Source organism: Mastigoproctus giganteus, chromosome 1 (genome assembly GCF_048544385.1).
Source record: "Mastigoproctus giganteus isolate SK-2022 chromosome 1, ASM4854438v1, whole genome shotgun sequence".
NCBI lineage: Eukaryota > Metazoa > Arthropoda > Arachnida > Uropygi > Thelyphonidae > Mastigoproctus > Mastigoproctus giganteus.
The window spans coordinates 176,198,390-176,224,763 of NC_143575.1; the positions used below are offsets into that span (position 1 = coordinate 176,198,390).

At 34.8% G+C, this 26,374-nt stretch overlaps 1 protein-coding gene across 2 annotated transcripts in view; it reads left to right on the top strand.

Annotated features, from left to right (window-relative positions):
* Positions 1-25,600, top strand: part of barc (RRM1_TatSF1_like and RRM2_TatSF1_like domain-containing protein barc) — a 98,372-nt gene extending 72,772 nt beyond the window's left edge. For both annotated transcript variants that reach the window (XM_090383164.1, XM_090383157.1), the window contains exons 6-8: positions 6,232-6,328; positions 18,156-18,245; positions 24,289-25,600. In XM_090383164.1, coding sequence (XP_090239290.1) covers positions 6,232-6,328; positions 18,156-18,245; positions 24,289-24,732 — 631 coding nt within the window. In that variant the 3' untranslated portion in view covers positions 24,733-25,600. The remainder of the gene's footprint in view (positions 1-6,231; positions 6,329-18,155; positions 18,246-24,288) is intronic.
* The last annotated feature ends 774 nt before the right edge of the window (positions 25,601-26,374 follow it).

Sequence of the window (26,374 nt, forward strand, 5' to 3'; positions counted from 1 at the left end):
ATTTTGATGATTATTTAATTCAATCAACTTTCTTCAGAGATATCCTATTCATCAACAGATGTCTGGGTGTTTTTTTTTTTTTTTTTTTTTCTTTCCACCATTTAAGATGTCTGGGGTTTTTTTTTTTTTTTTTCACCATTTATTCTTTCTGATATTAATTGTTCAATTTCTTCCAGGCACTATACAAAATTTGCTACACAAAAATCTTCCACTTCTTTGTAACCTTAAGTACTTTCAGGAATATTGTGAGTGGTTGTTTGGCAACAGTAAAATTTATTTCTAATCAGCAACTCTGGATAATGTCAATAAAAAGGCATGCATGTGTGTGCGTGTCCCACAACTTTGCTTATAAAATTTAGTGAACATTGATGTTTTCTGAGTACAATTAACCCTTGTTTTAATGGACAGCATCCACTGAAACAGGCTTTTCATACATAACAGAGTCAGTGATGCAGCTGCCTCAGTCTGATGGTATTTACATCAGTTAAAATATTTCCACAGTATACAGGAAACCAAGATTTTTCTCACCATCATGTCAGAAATCAAGTAGGGAGTCATCTGAACCCTTAGCAAAAATACCCAAGAGCTCTTCAGACTCCAAATAAGCTTTATTCATCTTCAGTGCTATTATATGACAGCAAAATTCCAAGGTCTTTTGCTTTACAAAACTAGTAAGTACAGTAAAATACAGTATTACGTTTATATGATTTTTGTTTCATAGTATAGCACTTCTTCCTAACATTCTAGCATCTTTGGATATTATATATATATTTATTTTGAGTTTAATAAACAATAGGATCTAACAGAGAGACCTTACACCCATGTAGTCCATTAAATTGTAGTTTTACTGTACTGTTGTTTTCATGCTCTCCAGGTTATGTGTATGCTTGTTTGAATTAATGATTTTTTCAAATATAAGTTCAAAATAAGAAGGTCCTTGTTTGGTTTTCTTGTATACTGCCAACATAGCTGCACGTACTTATTATGCCCAAGCATAACCATATTAAAATAATTCTCCTGTTCATAATCCTGGAATTAAACTATGATTAACAAAAAATCTGCACAATAATAACTTTGTAGCAAACAGTTTTAACTTAAGAGAAGCTTTGAACTAACTGTGTATACTACTAAGTAAATGATAATGCAGGGTGTTTAAATTGCCTAATCACCATGGTCTGTCTCGCTATTTGTTGGGTTTTTTTTTATCTCTGGATCTTTTCTGTCATATTTGGCCTGAAATTTTTGAATTTGATGGAAAACTTAATTAATATTACCATTCAGATTTTATGATTTCTAAATTTAAATTTTTCCTAAATCTACTGCTTCTTTCTCAATGGGAAGGTTCCTTATCCTTGATTTAGTCTAAAAACATTATTGGTGTACCACAATACATTATGCCACTCGGCATAATTCTGGCCACAATACTTTTTGAAGATTATGCACACTGAATTTTAATTTTTTAGTTTGCGAAAAACAAAACATCATCCTTAGTGTGTGTCTACTGATAAAATTTATTGTAAAAATTGTTTTCCTATAAAATTTTACCCTAAAGGATTGTTATAATGGATCCACACCCTGGAGAATCAGGACTGAAAAGGAACAGGGATGGATAGTATACTGAAGCATATAACATTGAATCAGCTCTTTATAATATGTCGTCTGATACTGAAATAGAATTCTGTTCAAGTGATGTGTATTCTGACTCTTATTCAAATGCATCTGTTGACATTAGAATGCCGCAAACAATAGATGCTGGTGTTACTTGGATTGATTATTCTTCACATTTTTTATTATTATTATGTCTAAGGTGGCATCTAGACTTCCGTCTATCTCCACCTGATGAACTGAATTTGTTCAGAACCTCTGCAAAACAGACCTGTATGGCAGGCCTCTTTGCCACCAGGGAACAGCTGGCACCTGGACAGCTGCTCCCTAATGGCTGCCCATAGTCACTTGGTACTGGGCCTGGTCTACTATTTTAACAATGCCTCATGCACAAAAATCCTGCACCCACCCTCCACTGTGATTATTCTTCACAGATGAAATACCTTCATTTACTAAGAAGCAGTGCCTACTTGTTCCAGCTGCACAATGCACACAGAAAAGACCTTCACAAATATAAGCTGGTGACTAATGTTTTGTGGGTATCAAAGTTAATGTATTAGCTAATAAAAATCAATTACCCCTTAATACTTAGGCTGTGTGCATATTTTCAAAATGCCAGATTTATGAGATTCTCAAGTAATTTAACTATTATTTATTATTATGTTCATACATTCATATTTATGTAATTGTTTGAATATATCTATGTCCATGTTATTTTATAATTTAATAATTTGATTATAAATTATAACAGGTAAGATCCAGTGAATTACTGAAACATATCATCATGCCTCATAAGTATAAAAATTTCCCGACAAATTTTGTTATATGTGCTGCTCTTTCCTAATATGTCATCAGATCTGGTAATCATATTTGCATGCAGTAGTGATGGATATTCAAAAAATTTACTAGTTATACTTTGACTGTCCTCAAGATGACCAGAATAAGGTGTAGGCACTGCATTATTTTTTCTGCTTGTTCGACTGGATTACATGACTGGTTGAACAAAATGGAAAAGTCTATGTCGTTTGTTGTATCCATGGTATGAAGAGAGCCAAGAGACCAGGATAGTGATTGTTACTTTTGTAATATGAATCTAACTAGATTCTAAGCAAAGAATAAGCACAAGATTGTTTATCTGAACCTGAATTCATTGACAAGACCACACCCTCATGATGACAATAGGCCCATTCTCATACCTCCACAACATGGACTAGGTTGTTTAGTAGAATAAGATGGAGTGACTAGTGAACACCTGAAAACTTTGGCCGATCGTGAGTACATGCCTGAAGAAGAGACATCAGAGCTAGAATGCTTACCCAAGATGAGGTGAATGACCTCATTCAACTGGCCTCAAAGAAGCACGTTTAGTTGTGTATAGTGCATTCCATTAGTGGATCCAGTGAAAACGTTTTCATTGGATTCATTGTAAAACTGATAGGTAAGTTGAATTTGAGATTTCAATACTTCAGTGAGAAATTTCCAAAGATCAGTGCCACAAAAGTGAAAGCGAGAATCTTTGTAGGATTTCAAATAAGGAAGCATATGCAGGATAAAAGCTTTGAAAAGCCTTAGTGTATTAGGGTGTGTACACATAGAATGCAGGTAGCGCTTGCTGGAAACCAGCAGCTACAACTTCTCACTGGCTATAACACATAGAAAGCAGTTGACCAGTGCAAAACTTACCCCCTTCACATACCGATAAGTTGCACTAGTTAACTGCTTTCTATGTGTTGATAGCCAGTGAAAAGCTTCAACTGTATGTTGCTGCTGGTTTCCAATAAGCACTACCTGCGTTCTACGTGTACACACCCTTGAACTAAAAGCATGATAGGCTTTCAGATGGCTACATGAAACATTTTTGGTAACTGCAGGTCTCCTGCATACAAAAGGTGGGAGTTCAGAAACTGCTCGATGCTTATAAAGAAATGGGATATAGTGTATTGCTGAAAATACATTTCTTGTATTCACATTTAGGCACCTTTCCTGAAAACCTGCATACAGTAAGTGATAAGCATGTGGGGACAATTCCATCAAGGCATTAAGTCAAGTGAAAATTGCTCTAAATGTTTCTGGATAAATGTGTATTGGCAGACAGACTATTGCTGGATGCTGAATAATAATCTGGACAAAGTGTACCAAAGGAAATCATCTGTACAACCGTTTTTAAACTGTACACATCTTTTTTACAATAATTATACTGCATTATTTTAACTATGATTATAAATTGTATTTGGGTTTAAACTGCATAATTGTAACCAGTATGTTTTGTAATGACCAAGACTTACTGGTACTTAACTCTTGGGGAGAAATGTCAAGCTATAAAAGTTATACATTCAGTGATCACTGAATTATAACCACCCCATCTGTAATGGGCTGTGTCACATATCTCCCAGTATAAAAGCCAAACAGCTTCATATGCTAGAGCAGTGGTGATTTGCATTTGGTCATGTAAGTCAAAGTGATAAAGTAGCCATTATGGGACGTAATAAAGATATCACAGTTTTAAAAGGGCACGATTCATTAAAAGGGCATTTTGCCCATTTAATAATTTATTTTCTGTCACTGTTTTCTTCAATAATTTTTCTTACATAAGTATTTAATATTATAAATTCTTATTCTGCATATACGCTATTCCCTAAAAGTGTAGATTCTCTCTCTCAAGCCATCATTTATTTTTTTATTTAATTTTTCTTGTTTGTGCCATTGAGAAAGTATTTTAACTGTTAGTAAATACCATAAGACTAAGGTAGTTAAATCAGAGTTCCATGCAGATGAAAAGCCTGTTTTGGTGGATGCACTCCATGAAATCATTGATTTACTATATTTACTTTTATTGCAAAAGGGTTACAGCCATCTCTCATGAAGTATCAAAATTCTGTTTTCTCCATCCCACTAGCAGTTACTTTTCTTAACTCTGTGTTGGACATTTAAAATAGGCATTTTATTTCCTGGCAACTTTATTTATTTGATTGGTGCCTCCGTAGCCAGGTGGGAAGGAGCAGCAGTGCGTAGCACATGCTTCTTGATTAGACCGGGGTTCGAGCCCGTCACCACCAAATACGGAGGATGCGGAAAGGTCAGGAATGACCACTGCATATCCCGGAGCAATATGGCCTTAGTTGCTAATGCTCCTAAAAAAAAAAAAAAAAAAGTTACTTGATTAGCCATAAAGCTGATGTTTTGATGTTGCTGCAAAGTTTGTTGATCTGATGGTGTTAGTGCTAAATCAGCTAAAGGCCATGATGTTACAGTATATGTGTTCTTAAATTGTCTTCTGTGGTCTTTTCAACTATTTCACTGGAAGAAACAACTATGCAATGCTTGCTTGAGACCAAAAAATGAAAAAGCCCAAAAAAAGTTGCCAAGACTGCATTTGGATCCAGTCATTCATTACAAGGTAGAAAAGACACTGTGGCATGTTTATGCATAGGCATACTAGGCTTATAAAGTCCTGCACAGATCCATCATTAGATCCATGCCCAAACCCGACCCACAAAACAAAAACAAAAAAGGACATATTAAAAAAAAAAATTTTAATGTAAATAATGCAAAAATCAAATCAACCATCAAGAATATTAATATTTTTATTGTGTATATATAATACACAAAAATTAAAAAAAAAAAACAATAGAATAAACAATGAAAATATATTCATAACATAATTACTTTTACACATTCCTGCTATGCAGAAAGAGGACAGTTATCTGCTATATTCTTGGATCTTTGTTTCCCTACCACTTCAAATTTAAAATCTTCATTGTTAAAAATTGGTTTTGAAAATTTCATTGCATTATAATTTTTTATTTCATCATATGGAGGTTCAACATTTTCATCTCTTGAATCTTTCATATCAAATTAATAAACATCTTCTTCCCACCTTTTTCTTTTTGTTGAACCTTTTTAATTTTGGCCTTTTAGTGTCATATGGCAATGAATTATTTATAAAAACTGAAACCACACCCAAACTGTGAACAGAAAAAATTACCAAAGAACAGACACAATTTGACTCGCACTGTGGATAACCCACAAGTACCTGACCAGATGCAAGACTCTAAGCATGTGCATGGGGCCTTAAAAAGTTGAAATATACACCCAAATTCACAAACTTATCCAGTAGGACTCCTAGAATGCTTCAGTGATCCAACTGATTTGCACTACTAGGACATCTTTAATTAACATCACTGTGAAATTTTTTGGCAATGATTGCAAGCAGTGTGCTAGCTGCAAGGGTGGTGAGGCCAGTATTATCACTTACCAAACCCTTTATATCAGATGAAACTTTGCAACTCCATTGAATTCTGAGAATTTTTATTATAATTCTTAATGTCAAAACATTAAAAATGTTATATGAATTGAACATAATGTGTATTGTATCACTTCTTACTTCAGTTATTTTCATAAATTAAAATTCATGATATTAGAAACTTGTGTTGGATTTACCATATAAGTGTGTTCTGCAAGAATTTAAGCTAAAAATAAAATACTGTATTAACTGAACATTCAGTTATTCAAGGTGCTTTTTGCCATCTTTACTTACAACCCTACACTGATGGTTATTAATTTTATTATGTAAATTATGATTTTAAGATATTTAAATTATGACTTATTGCAATGTGTATCTCTTAGGCTTTTTGATTGGAGGCCAGAAAAACTTCGTGGTATGAGGACAAAGAGTGAAAGAACGGTGATCATTAAAAATATGTTTGATCCTAAAGAATTTGAGGTGTGAATTTTTAAATAAATCTTGCTTAATATTGTTTTGCTCTAATGTTACTGACTCATTAGAGACATACAGTGCTTCTGCTATATGTCTTGTATTTCTTATAATTTTTAGTGCTGCGTGTGTTACTTAAGTGTCATATTAATGTCTAATATGTAAACTAAACATACTACTCTGTGTTGAGGAAAATAATTTGATAGTATGAATCAGAGCTATAATGCTCAATACGTTCTACGTTGATATCAGTATTTGTAAGAGAATAAGAGAAGTTTATCTCGATATGATACGTAGAACACTTCTGTATGATACTCTCCAGAAATTAAAATGAAGAATGAATTTTCATTCCTGTGATCACAACATACAGTTGAAAAGCATTTTCAGCTCCAAGAAGGAAAATCGTTTTGCAATTTTTTTTGTTAAATTAATTTTTTACTTAATTTTTAATTACGTTAAATTGATTTTTAATTGTGTTCATTTGATTTTTAATTATTGTTAATTATTTCTTACTGTAGTGTAAGATTTTCGATTTTTTAATTGTTTTCGTTTTAATTTCTGGAGAGTCTCATACGGAAGTGTTCTATGTATCATATTGAAGTAAACTTCTCTTATTCTTTTGCAAAAAATTAGGAAAATAATTTAGAAAACTTTAATTAACAGCATACATACATATATAAGCTTTTCTGAATGTTTTGGTTCCTTTTTCAATAGCACTACATAAACACTGAAATTTTTTAACAGTTCAAAGGGTTTAATGTTTATGTTATAGTGCTACTGATGAAGGAACCAAAGTGTTCCAAAATGTTTTACCTTATGTATATATTGTTTCTAAATTATTTCTAAACTAAATACAATACTCTACAATACAGGTAGGACCTGTTTTACATGGTTAGGTTCCAGCAAAACAGGATTGTAAAATGAAAAGTCGTAAAACAAGACCAAATTATAATGAAATTGAATGGGATAGGTTCCAAAATTCCCAAAATTTTTCCAAGTATGCACTAATATTTCTGTTCTTTATAAATAATTAAATATTTTAAACATTTAATGCACATGTTTTATTTATACAGTAAACTCTCGCTATTCGCGGTATCTGTATTCGCGTATTCACGGTCGCTGATTTAATATAAAATGAAACCTAAAAAAAAATGTGAATTTTAAATCGCCGTGAACATTTTCCGCCATAAAAAAACATGGGCGTGGCTAATATCATCTTTCCTGGTCAAAACAGCGCTCAGTGGGTGGGGGCAGAGGGGGTGACAAAATCGCGAGCGTGGTTGTTTCTCGCTAATCCTTGTTCAGTATGTGCTATGTGCTTGTCATGGAAGGTTTCGTTGTTTGCTTTTAATTTATATGCTTATAAATTGAATAAATTTATCAATTTATAAATTTATCAATTTATAAATTGATATGCTTACAAAAGTGAAAAATCTACTGTTTTGCAGTGTGTTAGTGTAAACAGACTTTTTTTTGAGTGTGTTAACGGAAGAAAGTGACTTTATTGTGGACAACTTCTTTTCTAACCCCTACAAAAATATGGCTACGAATAACAAGGGAATTGTGAAAAGATCAAAGAAGGTGATGACATTAGCAAGTAAAATTCAGTTTAGACAAAATTTCTAATGGTGAAAGTGTCTCATCAGTGGCAAAACATTATAAAATCAATAAGTCAATGGTACGATCAATCAAGAAATTGGAAGAAAAAATCCGCCGTAGTGTCCCTGAAAATGCGCTAATTGCTTCAAAAATTTGCTCTGTAACTCAATGTTAAATTAGAAAAAAATGGAAAAAGCTTTAAATCTGTGGATAGAAGACCGAACTCAAAATAAAATTCCGTTAAGTTCACTCATCATTCGTGAAAAGGCAAAACACCTTTATCAACACTTTAGCGAAACTGGTGATAGCACTGGCGGGATAAGTGTTTTAGCTATAGCAAAGGCGCTGGATTGAAAGATTTGTTTGCAATTTCTAATAAATATTACACTTAATATTAAATTTGTTTCTTATTTTCATTTCGATGCCTTATGCTTGCATTTCACTATGTACTGTCTATGTATATAGTCATATTACAAAGGTACATATAATACATACATAGACGAAATTTTAGATTAGTTTTTCTTATATATTTCATACTTTGGAACGGAACCCCTTTATTACTATGGGAGCCATAACTCAGTTTTCGGTATTCACGGCATTTCTCAGGAACATAACCCCCGTGAATAGTGAGGGTTTACTGTACTTATATATAAAATAATTAATAAAATAAAATTTTACTTTGGTCCTGTGGAGGCATCACTTGAGTACGTATTTACTCAAGTGATGACTCCACTTTCCGTTTCGTCCACATTAAAAACTAAATCAGGGAGGTAGTTGCCTTCGTCTATTAAGCGTTTAAATTCGGAAGGATACTCTTCCACCACTGCAACGTCACTAGCAGCCTCACCAGACACTTTCACATTGTGAATTTTACAACAGTTTTTAAACTGATGAAACCACCCTTTGCTGGCCGTAAATGTTTCAGTGCTACCAGACTCCTCACATATTTTGTCAAATAACGACTTTGCCTTGTCCAGAATTACCACCTGTGTAACAGGAATGTTATTTTGGTTCATATCATCAACCCACAGCACTAACAATTTCTCCATTTTTTTCCATTGTCTCACTGCATGAATAAGTTGTTCTGGAGGATAACACACTTGTTATCCCTGTGGCACTTTATTTTATCAACATTGTTTGCTTTATTTTATTTTATCAACATTGTTCATAATCGTTGATACAGTAGGTGATGCTAAACTCAGTGCCTTACACATATCCGACCGATGCTCACCAGACTCCATGTGATCACATCCATTTTCTCCTTAATTGTTAGTGTTTTACATTCTTTTTGGGCCCCCCTTCCCAGCACAGAAACTGCCTTACGCTTAGAGCTCATGGTTACACAAAAATTATTATTAATGAGAAATAACACTGTGTAACCCATTAACAATTGAGGGAAACTTCACAATGAAACGAACATGCACACTGAATGTAAACAAAGAACCCCGGGGGCTCACATCTGGTGAGTATGGGCTTGGCACACCCAGGGTCCTAAGCTGGATATCATCATTCTTCTCTTTCTCGGTGATTCCCTTCTACTTTTGACTCTCTCTCTCTCTCTCTCAGGGTAACTTGGGAATTTTTTTTTTTCTTTGGTGTAGCATAAGCCTCAGGCTTCCTTGCACCATATGGCTATTAATAATAATAACTCTTGGCGTAGCTATCATTCCACCCACACTGCACCACGAAAAACAAAAGAAATGCCTAGTGCATGTTTGGACTTGCAGGTATTGCTGCAACATGTTACTGAGTTGTGATTTTTTTGTTATTTTCAATTTTTTCAGGTAATATCTTGAAACAGTCGTTAATGTGAAAAGTTGTAAAATGGGACCTACCTGTATATTGTATTTAGTTTACGTTTTTCATTGCTGTATTATTAATACGAAGAGTAGTAGTAGAGCCATGTGGTGCAAGAAAGAAAGCTTATGTAGCATCAGCAAGAGGAAAAAAAAAAAATTTTTTTTTTTACATATCCATTCCCTCTAAAAGTTTGTACAGTTCCTCCTTGAATTTATTTAAGCTATTAACTTCCACAATGATGGATGGAAGTTGGTTCCAGCAATCAACTACCCACTGGCTAAACGAAAATTTCCACACATCTATTCTACAACCGCCTTTCCTCAATTTGAATTTATGCCCTATCAGATTGAGCCTGCTCAACCCATTCAAGGCCTTATGCACCTCAATCAGATCACCTCGCAGGTGCCTAGTCTCCAGGCACTGCAGTTTACTGAACTTAAGCCTTCCTTGGTAAGAGGGTCCCTTCGTTTCCCCTCAACAGTCATGTAGCCCTTCTCTGTACACAGTACTCAAGGCATGGCCTGACCATTGCCTTATGCAAAGGGATAATCACCTCGTTTTCCCTACTAGCAAAATTCCTGTATATCATTGACAATATCTCATGACCTGCTCTGACAGCCTGTCTGCACTGTTCAAAAAACTATATATCTGACTGCACAATTACTCCCAGGTCTTTCCTTTTCTACCACCCTAAGTGTAGTACCACACAGTTGGTACATTTCTCTGGGATTTCTTTTACCCATATGCAGTGCTTTGCATTTGTCAGTGTTAAACTTTGGTTGCCACTTCTCAGCCCATCTGCCCAACTTTTCTAGATTATGTTGCAGAAGTATACTACCATTACTGTCATTAAGAACCCTGCCAACCTTAGTATCATTTGCAAACTTGGATAGTAAGCCTGATATACTTTCATCAATATCATTGATAAATATGCAAAACAACAGTGGGCCCAACACCGAACTCTGGGTAACTCCACTAATAACATTAGTCCACAAAGAGCAGTGTCCATTGATTACCACTCTGTCCTTTCCCACTCAGTCACCCTTTTATCCATTGTAGCTACTTGCCCTTAATACCATACTGCTCCAATTGTTACAGTAGTCTTCCATGTGCAACAGTATCAAAAGCTTTCCTGAAATCCAAGTACAGTAGAGTCCAGATTATCCGAGCGAATGTGGACTAAGAACAGCTCAGATACGATCAAACTCGGTTAACACTGAAAATTTTCATATACTGACCTTGCGACAATGTTCCCCTCTCCTCTAGGATCCACCTCATTCTTGCTATTAAGGAAGTACATGTACATACATATGTACTATAAGAAAAAGAATACATGTATGTATGCATGCAATTACATACTGTAATTGTGTTTATGACAAAGGTAAAGAAAGCCCACACAACAAGCATGGAAAATTTCGGAGTAGTTTGCCGTGATGGAATTTGTATTGTTGCTCACTCGGTAAACAGATGGTGGGTGTTATCAGATAGGAGTACAAATTGAATCCCGTGGGAGCTTGGACTCCTCCCGAAGTGGAGGGGTAACTTGACCTCTTTTCTTTAGAATCATGGGTGGACTAGAGGATAATTTGTTTATTGTTACTGTATTTTTATTTTGTAATTTTTTTTTTTTTTCAGACACTTGCGCACGCAGAACATATTTTACAATGCCAGAACTTTCCACTTGACTCCGTTCGTGATTAAATTAGTTTAAAATAATTATTCCACTTAAAACAGTACAGTTTCAGTCTTATTAATTTAGATTTCATCAAAGAAGTTGAAGCATCATTTCATTTTTCCCCACAAATTTCTTCCAACTTTAAAAGATTCATTGCTGATATTATCTGTATGCCGTTCATTCTGAAACTAATTATGCACCATTCTTTATTCATTAATACATGTCATAATGCCAACCAATGACTAAACCAATGTTATCATCTTTTCTGTTCATGCACCAATCAGTACATCATTTGTCACACCTACCTGTCAATCGATATATCATTCTCCACTTCTACTGCAGACCGATAATATCCACCGTCTGTTTACCGAGCAAGCAACACTACAAGTGCGGTACGGCAAAGTACAGTATACTGTACTTTCACGGCAAAACTTGTTCGAAATTTTCCGTGCTTCTTATGTGGGCTTTCTTTGCCTTAGCCTGTGTTTATTTACTTACATAGTATTGTACTGTACATTCTATACGTACAGTACATGCATCATCGTGATTACAGCATCAGGCTTTAGAAAAAAAGTCTTTAAAAGTCTTCTGTTTTAAAGAAGTTTCTCGCTTGTTTGCTGCAGTGTTTCTCAGACGGCTCAACAACAGTAGATTGGCAAGCATACTCTCATTCTGCTGTTCGATGTATCGCAGTGTGGTCTCAATCGCATTTAGGCCTTCCGTATTGCAAAATTTTTGAGCCTTCTCCTGGACACACACCATCTTTGTCTTCACTCACTAAGTTTATAATCATGTCATCGGACATCTCCTGTTGCTCATCCTCATTAATCCAATCTTGAATGTCTTCTGCCGTAATAGGTTCTGAATTTGGAAGATTTTTTACTAGCTCTCTAAGTGGAAGATTATCTTCATCATAATCTTCTTCCTCGGTTTCACTGAGAATTTTTTTCCAGGACTTCATGAGAGTTGATGTTTCTACTTCCCATGAACCTGTCAGTTAGTAAATAACGTGTTTCACTTTTGTTTTTAAAGCTTTCAGCAACAGTTCCACCATTTTCGAGATCTTCCAGGAGTTGTTTTAAAAGTCGTCGTCTGTCGTTCCGTTTCAAGGTCTCCAGGAGACTTTGATCTAGTGGCTGGATTAGAGATGGATTCATGTTTGTTGAAAAAATGGTTCCATGAAGACTTTGTTCCTGCAATTAAGAAATTTCTGTCAGAAAAGAAACTCCCAGAAAAAGCACTGTTGCTTTTGGACAATACACCATCTCATCCAGATGAAACTGAAACGTTACATTAGGTGGCAAAAAAAAAAGAGCTTTAATGTCACCAGAGACTAGTTCACATATGGATCTGAATTTGATTATGGTGCCATGCTTCAAGAAGTCCACCAGCAGGACTCCATCTTCGTACCAAAACACTGCTGCCATGATTTTACGAACAGAAGGCTGTCTTTTGATCTTGTTGCATGGTGAATTTTGATGGTGCCATTCCATCATCTGTCTCTTTGTTTCAGAATGATAATGGTGGACCCTGGTTTCATCACCTGTGACTGCGTGAAAGAAAACCTCTCCTTCACTCTCATAGCACTGGAGAAGTTCTGTACAGATGACTTTCCGTGCTTCTTTGTGCTCACGTGTCAGCATTTTTGGGATCCACCAGGAGCAAACCTTGTTGTAGCCTAGTTCCTTTATGACGGTTTCACAGCAGGTTTCCCTATACCTATTGCATCACAAAATTTGCGTGTTGTGATGTGGCAGCCCTCTTTGATCAGTGCTCTTGTCTGTTGTCACTGATGTTACTGGCCAGCCACTTCAGGGCTTGTCAACAAATGTCACTTTCCCCATTCTTAAAGTGTCTTACCCAACATCTAACTGTACTCGCATCTACAGTATTGCCACCATAAACATTTTGAGACACGTATGGATTTTGATAGGTACCACCATTTTGAACTACCTGTGTGCTGCACTCATAAGACCAATCACAGTGCCACTCGGTAGTGCAACTAGAGACTTCTAGTGACCTCTCAATGACATGCGAAATGATCTACAGCACCACATTTGAAAACAAAAAATTTGGAGACATTACTTTCATACCGGTCTTCATAATGTCCTTCAACTCTTTCATATTAAATTAATGTCTAAGTAGAGAAATATGCTGCATTGTAATATAATGTTGGTAGGAAATCCATTATTATTTATATTGTCTGTCAGTAACTGCATAGTTAATGGGTTCCTTTAGAGTCTACCAGGGTGGATGAGTACACAACATTTTGTCAGAACTCTAATATGTAAATTTTCTGTCCTCTGTTTTGGATAAAAATTAGTAAAATTCAGTAATTAAAGTGATCAATGTATGTAAGCTTTAAAATTTACTTTTCTGTAAGAGGAACAAGTTCTTTTAGGACAAAGGTGTTTATTAGTCTTGTCAAAATATGGAATCATAGCCACAAAAATTTTTTGCCAAAAATTAGATCTAGTTATTCAAGAAAGCCTGAAAATTTATGTAGTATCTTGTACAAGTTCAGTCTCTACTGGATGTGCTGTATTATTATCTCATTTATTCGGTTTTTGTGTTGGATATATATATATATATATTTTTTTTTTGTATGGTAAAATAGTTAAAAGAATTCAGTTTTTCCTCTTTTGCTAAAAAGAAAAATTGCAAAATTTTTATCTATAATTATACATAAATATACATCTTCATATAACAAGACATCCTTTTACCATGTAGTTCACTTCTTAAAATTTTTGATGTATTCTGGCTAACTTTGTTACTTCAATTTGGAATATAATGTAAATGTTGAATTATAAGTTCCGTAAAGCATACTGAAACTTATAGTCTTATATATTATACAAAGTGGCTCAGAAGTCACTTGATATTGAATTAATAGTTGGTAAATTTTTTTTTTTTTTTTTCCCTTTATTCAAATTGATTTTCTTCAAGTGATACATTGATCAAGTCTCTGCAGAACTTATACAAAAAAAAAAGTCGGTTCAAGTAATATTAGTTTTTGGCATAAACTGATATTACTAATAATACCGCAATAAGACCATTGGTCCATTTGGCTGAGTTGATGGTGGGAAAATGCATTTTATGGCATTCATCTGGTAAAAAACATAGATGTAGCAAGTTACACTCTGCATAAAAGACAGCAAATTTAATGTTAAACCTTATATACCTGCATTAAGTTTTTAAGAAGTGGAAGGTGTGCATTCTCTCAGTCCTCAAAAACAGTGGAGTATGAATGCCAAAGAAATTACAAAGTGGGGTCCTTCAAGGTTCACTACTGGGTCCCTTTACTGTTTTCATTGTTTATTATGATATTGATGAAGACAAGTCAAAGCTAATGTCCAAGTTTGCAAATAATGCAAAGGTTGGTAAAGGGCTTAATGACAGGAATCAAAGCATACTACTGCAGCAAGACCTAGAAAAATTAGGCAGATGGCTCAAGAGTTGGCAATTAAGGTTTAAAACTTAAATGCAAGGTACTGCATATGGGTGGTACCACATTCAGGCTGGTGGAGAACATTAAAGATCTAGTATCTAGTTCTACAGTCTGTCACATAGTTGCATACAAAGGATACACAGTAATATCTATTTTAAAAAGTAAAAGCAAACTGAGAAAGAAACAGGCAGGAAAGCAATGGAATGGATAAAATGAAGGCAGCCGAAGTGGAAAATGCAAAAATAAATAAATAAGATAGAAGAAAGACTGGCAAAATTGCAGGTCTTGAAATAAAGTTAATAGATGCAAAGAATGATGTAGAAGTTCAAGCTTGTAAATAAACTTTTGGGTTGTACTAATAACACGTTAAAAAAGCATTGCAGAAAAGGGGGAATTTAGGAGGTAAATTGGCACAAGCTATGATAGGAGTTATTGGAGTCATTACTGAAAAGAAAGACTTGATATGCTACAGTAGAAACTGGCTAAAAGAAAAGATAGTAATCTGTAAGGAATTCAGTTATTTGTTATTTTATATAGATATATTTGTAGCTAAATTGCTTTGTATTGCTGTGTTAATTAATGAAATGTTAAAAGTTGTGGCTGTAGTCCTTCCTATATACATAAAATTCATCTTTCACATAATTGTCAACTTTAATGTCATAGTCGTCACCTTTTGATATAAAGCTAAGAAAGTTGATTTCTGCTCAACACTCTTTGGTATGCATTTTCTATTTTAAAAAAAGCTTTTGCTACTCTTTAAACATATTTAATCCCCTCTCTTCCAAATTTTTGGTTCTAAAATGTGTCAGAGCCCTGAAATTGGTCATGTATTGGACAAAAGATTTCTGAAGGTGCTTTATATTTTTAATTAATACTGCATTTAAAAGATTCCAAGATTCATCCATTGGTGCAGACCAACAGATGTTATAATTTAGCTCTTTTTACTTGGCGTGTGCATCTTTCTGAAAATTGCACATTTTTCAAGGAGTGTTTTTTCAGCAGGATGCTGTAAATTTAACAGTGGGATGGGGTATAATAGAAAGTGAGTGAAAAATGCATGCAACTCCAAGAAATTTCAAACAATAAAATGAGTAATGAATTATCTAAATCCTAATTAATTTTTAAAATACAGTATAGCGTCGATAATCCGAACTACTTGGGATCAGGGTTAGTTCGGACTTCTGATGTTCATATTTTTGAACTTATCACAATAACACATATGTATAGACCTTTAACAAAAATAATTACTTATGTTTTGCTGCACCATTTTCAAACTTCATTTCTTTGTTGCCAGATCTTTCACTCTTTTCAGCAAGAGTAGTTGAGTTGGACAGTATTCAGCTTGTTGCTCGTATACCTAGCCCTCATTGATAGCACAGTTGGTAGAATCACTGTTCTCCCCAACCTGGGTGTTGTAAAAGACCTGAGTTTGAGTCCCGTCAGTGATAGGAGGAATTTTTATGGACTTTTTCCATGTGGCTGAGTTAGTCTATCTCAGGCAAGGATAACATGGTTTTTTCTCCCTGAAACTCTGGTTCCAGCGAACAGAAAATTGAGCACAGAACATGCAGTTTACAGGCAATATACACAGAGCATTATACCCTTAGTTGCTGATACTCCCAGAACCTAACTACAACAACAAACAGCATCTTCGAGAGATGGGTCATTAGCTGTTCTCATAGTATTTCTTTTTTTTTTTTTTTTTTTTTTTGCACCATCATCTGAATCGAGTTTCGATGCAAACTTTAAAATTTTTTCTTTGTTGTTTTTAATTTCTGTTATGATTGACTTTCCATCCTTGTAAAATCTTGCTAACAAAGGCCTGCTCTTTCTCCCTTTGAAAGTCTGTTTAAAATCTCAGTCTTTGATTTAATTGTTAAAAATTTCTGCTTCCTTTTAAAAGAAGACCATAACTTAAGCACGTAAAATAAAACTCTGTAAATGTTCAGAATCTCATCATTCCTATATCTAAACTTTGTAAACATTTTACTCTGTATCTCACTTGCGCATATCATGTTAGTTGCAATTTCTGCATGCCATGTTCTTTGTTATTGATTGATGCTTATCTTTTGTTACTATTTTAGATTTTAGAACCCCAAAAAAAAAAAAAAGTCAGTGAACAGAAATATCAGATTACAAAGTGTTATCCTATGTTTAACTACACTGTATGTATATTAATTAAGCTATGTACATAAGCATAAATTTATTTCCATTTTGCTAACCTGTGGACTCTTCCTATTTTCATGTATCATTTAATTTTGTTAATTGGTAAGTTAAAATAAAAGTATAAATTTGTGCTTTATATCTTCATTTTTATAGCCTCTGGATAATATTCCTCCAATTTTTGCTTATTACAATTGCCTTTAACAGAATAAAAATTCAATTCGCAAAAATGACACAATACTGCAATTATTTTATGGCACCAGCATAAAAGGCGCCTCCGTAGCCAGGTGGGCAGGAGCAGCAGTGCGTAGCACACGCTTCTTGATTAGACCGGGATTCGAACCCATGACCACCAAATACGGAGGATGCGGAAAGGTCAGGGAATGACCACTGCATATCCCCGGAGCAATATGGCCTTAGTTGCTAATGCTCCGAAAAAAAAATAACAAATAACAATAATAACAACCAGCATAAAATTAAATAAATACTGGATCAATTGGATTTTCAATGCTCTAATGTACCATTTTCAATTTAACAAAAAAAAAAAAAAATAATAATTAAAAAATAATTTATTTTTATTCAAAAATAAATAAATAATCACCATTTGTTAGATACCTTGTTCCATTAGGATTATGACTGGTCAAAGGTTACTTCGATTTTGATTACCATAGTGCAGTAACGTAGAAAACAAATTACCATAGTGCAGTAACATAGTTACTGCACTATGGTAATTTGTTTTCATAAGTTGTCATGATGCATTACAGTCAACTTCAACTAGGTTATGGCAATATTTTGTGTTGGCCAATACTGTATTAAACATATTGCAAAAATTATAAAGTAATGAACTTTAAAATACAGTTTATTGCATTTCATGATGCAGTAAACAATTTTACCCCTGGTTTTATGATCATTACTAAGTAAATATCACATACGTTAATTAGTTATCATTGGAAGAAAATTTTGGGATTACCATTCAGACAGTGTCAGTGGGTAATTCTGTCTGGAGCATTCTGTCAAAGGTCACCTCTCCAGTAAAAAGTTTTTTGTTTTTGAAATTAAAAGACAGAATATGTTTAAAATTGGTAAAAAAATAAATTTGTAATTTTTAAAAAGTACATTATTTTACTTATTTATTTATTTGTGTTTTTATACAGAATAATCCAACTCTCATCCTTGACTATCAGAGTGATCTGAGAGAAGAAGGGGCAAAATGTGGCACTGTGAAGAAAGTTGTAGTTTATGATGTAAGTATAGCAGTTATAGCTGATCCAAAGCTGAGAAAATCTGGTATACAGGTCTTAGTGTCATTGTCATGATTTATTTATTTATTTTAATAGTATCCAACAGTTAATAAATAATTAGATTCTTAGAAGTAACAGGCAAAGAAGCATAAAATGCTTCTAGAACAAGGGGCCATAATTTCAAGTTATTGGGGGAAGATGTTTAGACTGGATCGCAGGAAGTTTTATTTTAGCCAGCGAGTTATAAATTACTGGAATAAGCTACCTACATAGGTGGTAGAGGCTGACTGTTTGAGGAAATTCAAAGGTCAGCTGGATACATACCTACGGGAGGAGGGAAACACATAGGTTGTCTAATTCCTTTTCTCTTATTAATTGTTATTATTTTAAAAAATTTTCTTATTATTATTTTATTTATTTTTTGTTATTTTATTATTATTATTTTTTTATTTTTTTGGCTGGTACATCATAAGCCATAGGCTTCCTTGCACCATGTGGCCATTGATAATACTAATACTTCATGGCAAACAGTCAAAAGCCTTTGAAATGTCAAGAGCAACTGCTAGAGTTTTGCCAAACTTTTCCATTGAATTTGTTCATGGATTGGTAACTTAAACCATTATATCACCAGTGGATATAATGACAACACCAACAAATCCATATTGGCATATATCATATGGATATATCCATATTGATCAGACGGAAGGTAGAATTGGTAGGGCTCAACATTTTCATTGTGTTGGGCTTTACAGATTTCCAGGACATTTTGTTTCTTAATTTGTCTTACAGGAAGTTACATCTCATTTCTCATAGATAATATTGCACTAATGGCTTCTGTTATGCTCTCATGGTTGTCTGGTTGTATTGGTTCATAAGATTGGAATAGAATGTGCATATATTTAAAATTTATGATTGGTTGTTACTGGCACACTGATCCATGATCAGAAGAATTTTTCTGTTCTAATTGGCCATGTGCCTGTGCAATTACTTATCCCCTACTCCATAAACAGTTTGCCAGTAATTCAGACATTTTATTTGACTGTTTAATCAGATGTGTTACCACATGTGAAACATTGGAGCCTTTTATTTTTTCAGTATAAAGTAGTTTTCAATTTCCATTTCAAGTCAACAAGATGATTAATCATGTTTTCTGACTTCTTCCCATCATGCACCCCCCCCCCCACATTTAAAGGCCAGTGTTTGATATTGGTCTAAACTGTATAGGAGGCCAGATATTACAGTTTAAAATGTAAAAGTGTCCTCTGTTTAAATGTATCCATACAAGTTGTCTCAAAAATACACAGCATAACTTCAGGAATGAGTTCCTCATATGCAGACAATAAAAATATTTTATATCAACGTAGTTCTGGAAATTCTTGGTTCCCGAGTTATTAAGCATATTGTCTTATCTCTCGCAGGTGATTTCTTTCATCACAAGGTACTGACAGAATCTGGTGGTTTTTCATTCCGACCATGTACTCAAATCAGGAGCAAGCGGATATGCACTTTATGTACGGTTTGGCGTACGGCAATGCTCTGGAAGCTCGTCATTTGTACCACAAAAGGTTCCCAGAATGAAGATGTTCAGACAGGAAAATGTTTGAAGGTATCCATCGCCGCCTTTGTGAACATGGGACCTTTACACCTCATGCTGCCGACAGAGGACGACCAAGATCTGCGACTTCTGAGGTAGAGGAGGAGATTTTGGATGTTGTGCATGCCACTCCTGGAACGAGCACACGCAGGATAGCAATGCAACTGGCTGTTTAATGCTTGACTATTTGGAGAGTGTTGCGAGAACACCAAAACTGTATCCTTACCATCTGCAACGGATACAGGCCTTGTCGCCAGCAGATTACCCTGCACGAGTAATGTTCTGCCAGTGGTTCTTGCAGCACTGTGGTACAACTCCTCACTTTCCTGCCTTAGTGATATTCACAGATGAAGCACAGTTACACGAGACGGAATCCATAACTTTCACAATCAGCATGTATGGTCTGAGGAAAACCCACATTCAATTCTTCCATCACATCACCAACAGTGGTTCAGCCTCAACATCTGGGTGGGTGTTTTTGGTGATAAGTTATTTGGGCCCCATGTACTTCCAAACAAACTCACACTCACAGAGCAGGCATACAGAAACTTTCTGGAAAACAACTTGCCTGATTTCTTGGACGACATGCCACTGATCATTCATCAACAAGTCCACTTCACGCAAGATGGAACTCCCACACATTTCAGCCACCTAGCCCGCAATTACCTGAATCGAAGGTTTCCTGGTCGGTGGATCAACTGCCTGGCCTCCATGCTCATCTGACTTAAACCCACTAGATTTCTTCTTGTGGGGCCATTTAAAGTCATTGGTATATTCGACTCTGGTAGCTGATGTGGAGACTCTGTGCAGTCGAATTTTGGGAGGTTGTGAGACAGTATGAAACATGCCAGGAATTTGGCATCGTCTTTGCGAGTCCATGAGACGTCGATGTAAGGCCTGTATTCAGGCAGAAGGTGGACATTTTGAACGATTACTATAAGGTGATGTGAACAGTTAAGTGTCATAGACAGACCTTCAAAACTCAGAAACCAAGCATTTCCGGAACTATGTTGATAAAAAAATATTTTTATTGTCTGCACATGAGGAACTCATTCCTGAAGTTATGCCTTGTATTTTTGAGACACCCTGTATTTGTGAGAGTTGACAGTCTAAACAAAACAAAAACAGATCAGAATTGGATTTTAGAGGTGTCTGGATGGATGTTCCATTACGTGATGAACCAGGGCAGAATATATATTAGCATGATGTTATACAGATTGAATGTCTTCCATATGGTCACTATGTGCTATCATTGTTAATCATTCAGTCATACTGCGGTAGAAGTGGTCATAGTCATCATAGTTGCTGTTGTAATGATAATCAACTGTCATGTGCCAACTGTGTCTAGAGGTCAGAAGGAAAATCATTCTGTAAAAGATAAAAAAATGTCTGGAACAAACTAATCGAACACTGTCTTACAATGGCACACTGATTAAAGCTAATTTTTTTTAAATAAGAATGCTCATGTTGAATCTGTTTTTTCTGTGTAAGGAACCGGTGGGATAACTGTTACAAGCGAAAACGGGAATTTTTTGAAGATAATTCAAATCAGTGGCTAGCAGTCAGAAGCAGTGGCTGGTGAGCTTAGGGTAGTTTGTAATTGGAAGCAATTGGATTTGGCTTGCATTTAGGAACCCTATGAGCTAGAAGGTAGAGTCAAGGGATACTTGCTAATAACAAGAATTGTATCATGCAACACAGTTCACCTCAGACAGCGATAGCTGTATTTAATCAGAACTTGAGCATTACAGTACTACATCCGTATAACACACAGTATTCAGTATGTGTTTGTGTGGAACATGAAGACTTTAAATTTTATCTTGCTCCATTGTACTTCAAGTTTGACAATAACATTGGGCCATACTTAAGACTACATTGAGAATTTGATGGAACATCTTCATGGAGAAAGTTATACTCTGTTTAGATTCTAACTCTAAAAACACCTTGTAGTATAGCTCAGTTACTGATGAGAGAGGAAGTCTGTTGGAGGAGGTTGAGTTGTTATAACTTGGTAACACATAGCAGGCAGTCAGAGCACCCTTCTTTTTGGACTGTTACTGTTCAATGTAGCTGTGGCACTCTCAAGCATTGTATGGATAAGGTCTCATTGATAATTGGTCAGTTGCGCCTGACTGGTTTTCCAGTGATCATAGGGTCATTATTTTTGTGATTAGACTGTTATAGAGCCAGGTCAGCATTTACAAATGCGCAGTTATGCCGATTTTCATTAGTACTGCTAATTGGCCTGCCTTCGATAACAAATTGAATAGATTGAGTGTGCATACAACTCTGGCGATGTTGATAGAGATGAATGGGACTAGGGTTGTTCAGCTAGTGTAGGATTGGTTATATGATGCGTCTCAGTTAACAATGAAGTGTTGCCAAAATAAATGTGCTCCTGTAAATTGGTGGACACTTGATTTAATAAGGATGTGCAATAATGACCCCCCCAGAGCCTAGTCTGCAAATTGTTTAATAACAAGTTGAAAAATCCAACAAGGGATGTGGTATGTTCCATTGCTACTGGAAATGGACGAACAATGCATACATGGGAAGAAAGTTTACTCTTATTCTAGAACATTTAGTAAGGAGTCAAAACTGTGCTGATGAAGGGGAGAATCCTGCATATGTGGAAATGAAAACACGTAATGATGCCTGCATGGGGTTTGGGGAGGACCCCAATTTCACTATGGCTGAATTATCAGTGGTGATTCAGAGAATACAGAGGAACAGATGTCATGGTTTAGATTTAATAGAGGGTGAAGTAACCAAGTGTAGCTTTACCATAATACCATCTCATTTCATCACTTTTAATGCATGCCTTTGTGATGGAATTTTCATGTACCATTGGAAGCAAACACTGTTGAAACTTCTCTTGAAATCTTCTGCCAATCCCAAGGATAGAGTGGATTCATATCGCCCATTTGCCTTTTTGAGTGGGGTAGGCAAAGTTTATGAATGACTGCTAGCGACAAGAATATTAGATGCACTTTGAGAGTGTTGTGCATTGTCAAATGATCAGTATGGATTTATGCCAGGTAGAGGAATGGACATTGCCCTGGAAAGGATGACAGTGACTGTTAAAAGTTGTGAGAAAAACTACTGTCTGGGTTTATTTACAGACTGTGTGGGCATGTTTGACATCATTGATTGGAACAGTGTACTAACAGAACTTCATAATGCCCGGTGCATGTCCCAAATTTATTCATTTATTAAAAACTATTTTCAAGATCAATTAGTTATGGTCAAATCAAGCAGTTGGACTGTTACCAACAAATGGTTCAGAGTTGTCTACAAGGATCTGTCTTTAGGCCACTTACATGGAACTTGTACTAAATGATTGGCTACTTTGAACGTACCCGAACACATGGATGATAGCATATGCAGATGACCTGTCCATACTTGTGTAAGTAGACTCACGATTACAACTATAAGAACATTCAAATTTTGTGTTATCAGAGCTGCATGGTGTGGTTTGTGTATTCTTCATAGGTTGACAGTATCATTTACAAAAAGCAAATCCGTTCATAATCCATTCATAATCAAAATCCATAAATATATTTTATATATAATATATCAGTATTGACAGAAGCCACTTAATTGGTATATGGCAACTATAATATGCTTTTGCTGGAAATGCTACAACCATCTATTTGAGCACTTGAATTCAAATCTCATCTTATATGCTACTTCATCAGCCTTGTCCTTCACCACTGGGCCAGAAATTGGTCTGTTATTTGTTTCCTACTTCACACAACCATTAATAAATTTCCTCTTCAGGGTCTGCATGCTTTGCTCCTCTTGGTTCGTTTTTGTTTGCTAAAGTCACTTTGTTTTGCTGCTGCAGATTCTATGACTATAACTACCTCGTACATCCACTATACAGAAATTCCACTGTGCCCATTTAATATTGCAGAAGCTGTACACAGCTTCTTCAATATTAAATGCTGTTTTCTTTTTGTTATAGCAACATTTGTTGCCATTGTTCACTCTTGCTTCACAAACATGAAAAAACTGACTTAAGCAGCACCTAATGCATGAATGAGGTTGTAAAGTTCAACTATGCTTTAAGCTGTGGCTAGAGATGAGAGGGAAATTATTTAATGTATACAATTTCACTTCTAGGGAAATAAATATGTAATAAAAATAAAATGTTTTATCTCAGCAACATAAGTTTTTGAATTAATTAATATTAAATAATTCATAAGTTTTTGAATTAATTGATAATAAATAGTTGTTGAGACCAATAAATATTAACAATATTTTGAAACAAATACTGAAAAGCATATCCCCACTCACATGATGAAGTGGAATTGAAAGCACTTCAGCTTATCAGATCATGAAATTATCTGAATACTGAATTAATGGGGTTTTCCTGTATGTGAAAGAACTTAAAATAAAGGTTTCATTTTTTAAAATTAATTTATTTAGTAATATGCTGATATTTTTTAGAGACATCCTGATGGTGTGGCAGCTATAACCTTTGCAGAAGCAGAAATGGCTGATGCATGCATAGAACTCATGAATGGTAGGTGGTTTGCTCAAAGGCAGTTACGAGCAGAAACTTGGGATGGACGCACCAAGTACAAGGTTTTGGAGACAGAAGCTGAACAGGAAAAAAGGTTGCAAGGGTGGGAAAAATTTCTTGTGGAGAATGAAAACAACCAGAATGATAAAAAACAGAGAAATCCTCCTCCTCCTCATCCACAGAAGAAGATTGGTGGTGATACAAATGAATATGAAAAGGCAGGTGAGACAGAAAGCTCAGGTAGCTCTGATAGTGATGATAATACAGAAGATAAAGACTCAACTTCTAGCCCCAGTGCTGTCAAAAGTGTGTTTCATTATCGAGGACTGCCTGGTATTCGAGCAGGTTCAAACACAGGAGGCAACTGACGTACATATCTATCAGATTTAGTAAAAGGTTTAATATGGTGCAGTTATTAAACCTCAATAGAATAAATATGTACATTATGTAATTAAGCATACTGTATTTCTATATTTTATCAGTAGAGGAATTCTTTATTTCTTTGTATTATGATGTACAGAGGAAAATATCATTCAAATATTCCATAAAGGCTTTACCATTATGAATTAGTACAAATGCATCCCACAGACCTATGAGAAAATATATTTCATCAGAGTTAAATAATGATTAGTTGTAACTAAAATTTTTAATTATTTTTCACATTGATGATGATTTGTTATATAAAACAAATCATTAGCCTGCTAATGATTTGTTAGAGTACCAATACCCCACAAAGAGGGACACATTTGGAATTTCAAATGAATGTAATGGTATAAATTGAGAAAATCAAATGAACTATAAAGTTTAGTTAATTAAAACTATCCTTTAATTATTTTCTGGTTTTGAAGTATTGGCATGTTAGGTGTAAGAGGATGACTTCTCCTGTTGGTGATATCTGGTGAACCAGCACACTTTCCAGATCATGCATGGTTTTCATATACAGGCTTGCTCATTTTAATGGCCGATCCTTGAATACTTGAGAGGCCTATGTAGCTCTTCATAATAACCATCAAGCAATTTTTTGTAAATTCTCTTTGCATCAATAAGTTGTATTTTCAATACAGAAATTCTCTCTATGAAATGCATCAAAATATTATGAGGACTCTTCACCACATCAGAGATCCATATTGGAGCTAAAGCACTGGATGTGTAGTCTTTGTGGATTTCATAATAATCTGCAAAGAAAGCTTGTTGTTAACTACTAATTCAAAAATATGAATTTTCTCTCTCTCTCTCTCTCTCTCTCTCTCTCTCTCTCTCTCTCTCTCTCTCTCTCTCTCCCCCCCCATACTTTTGGAGATTTTTTTTTATGTTTTGGATGTGGAATATAGATCTAGAAAGACTATATATACTGCATAAATCTGTGGGATATATGTGTACACTAAATGTTATTAAAATAGATGCTTGTGTTTATCGGAGCAGTAGACTTTCCATGATTTTTTTTGGCATTTGATATAGAATGATGTTGTCAATTTGGAAGTGTGGTGTTAGAATATATATACCTTAATGCTTTCTGTAATAGTAGTTTGCAGTTTTTAATGGAGTCTATATTAAAAGAGATTTCTCTTTTAATTTTTAATATTTTTTATCATGTGCATATAACAGTAAAAAATTAAATTGGTGTGACATTGTGTTTTAAAAAGATATTTTCATATGTAAAAAGCAGTACACCTGTTAGTACAGTATATGCATAAGGTTGGCTTCATCTACCTCTAAGTCATCTGTTATAAATAAATGTTATTTATAATTTGATTTATTCAGTATAATTAAGCTGTTTTTTTTTTTTTTGTTGTTGTTTTTTTTACCAGCATCTTGTAATATATGAAATTAAAACTTAAAATGTCAGCTTAGTAATAATTTCTTATTATTCAGAAATTCATAATAATTCATAATAATAACAAATATGCAAGATCTTAACTGTATAGTACCTTGGGTATCTTGACTTCTGGAAAGCAAAATTAAATTTTATCTAAATCTCATTCAGGTTATCTCTTTTGTACTGAAATTACA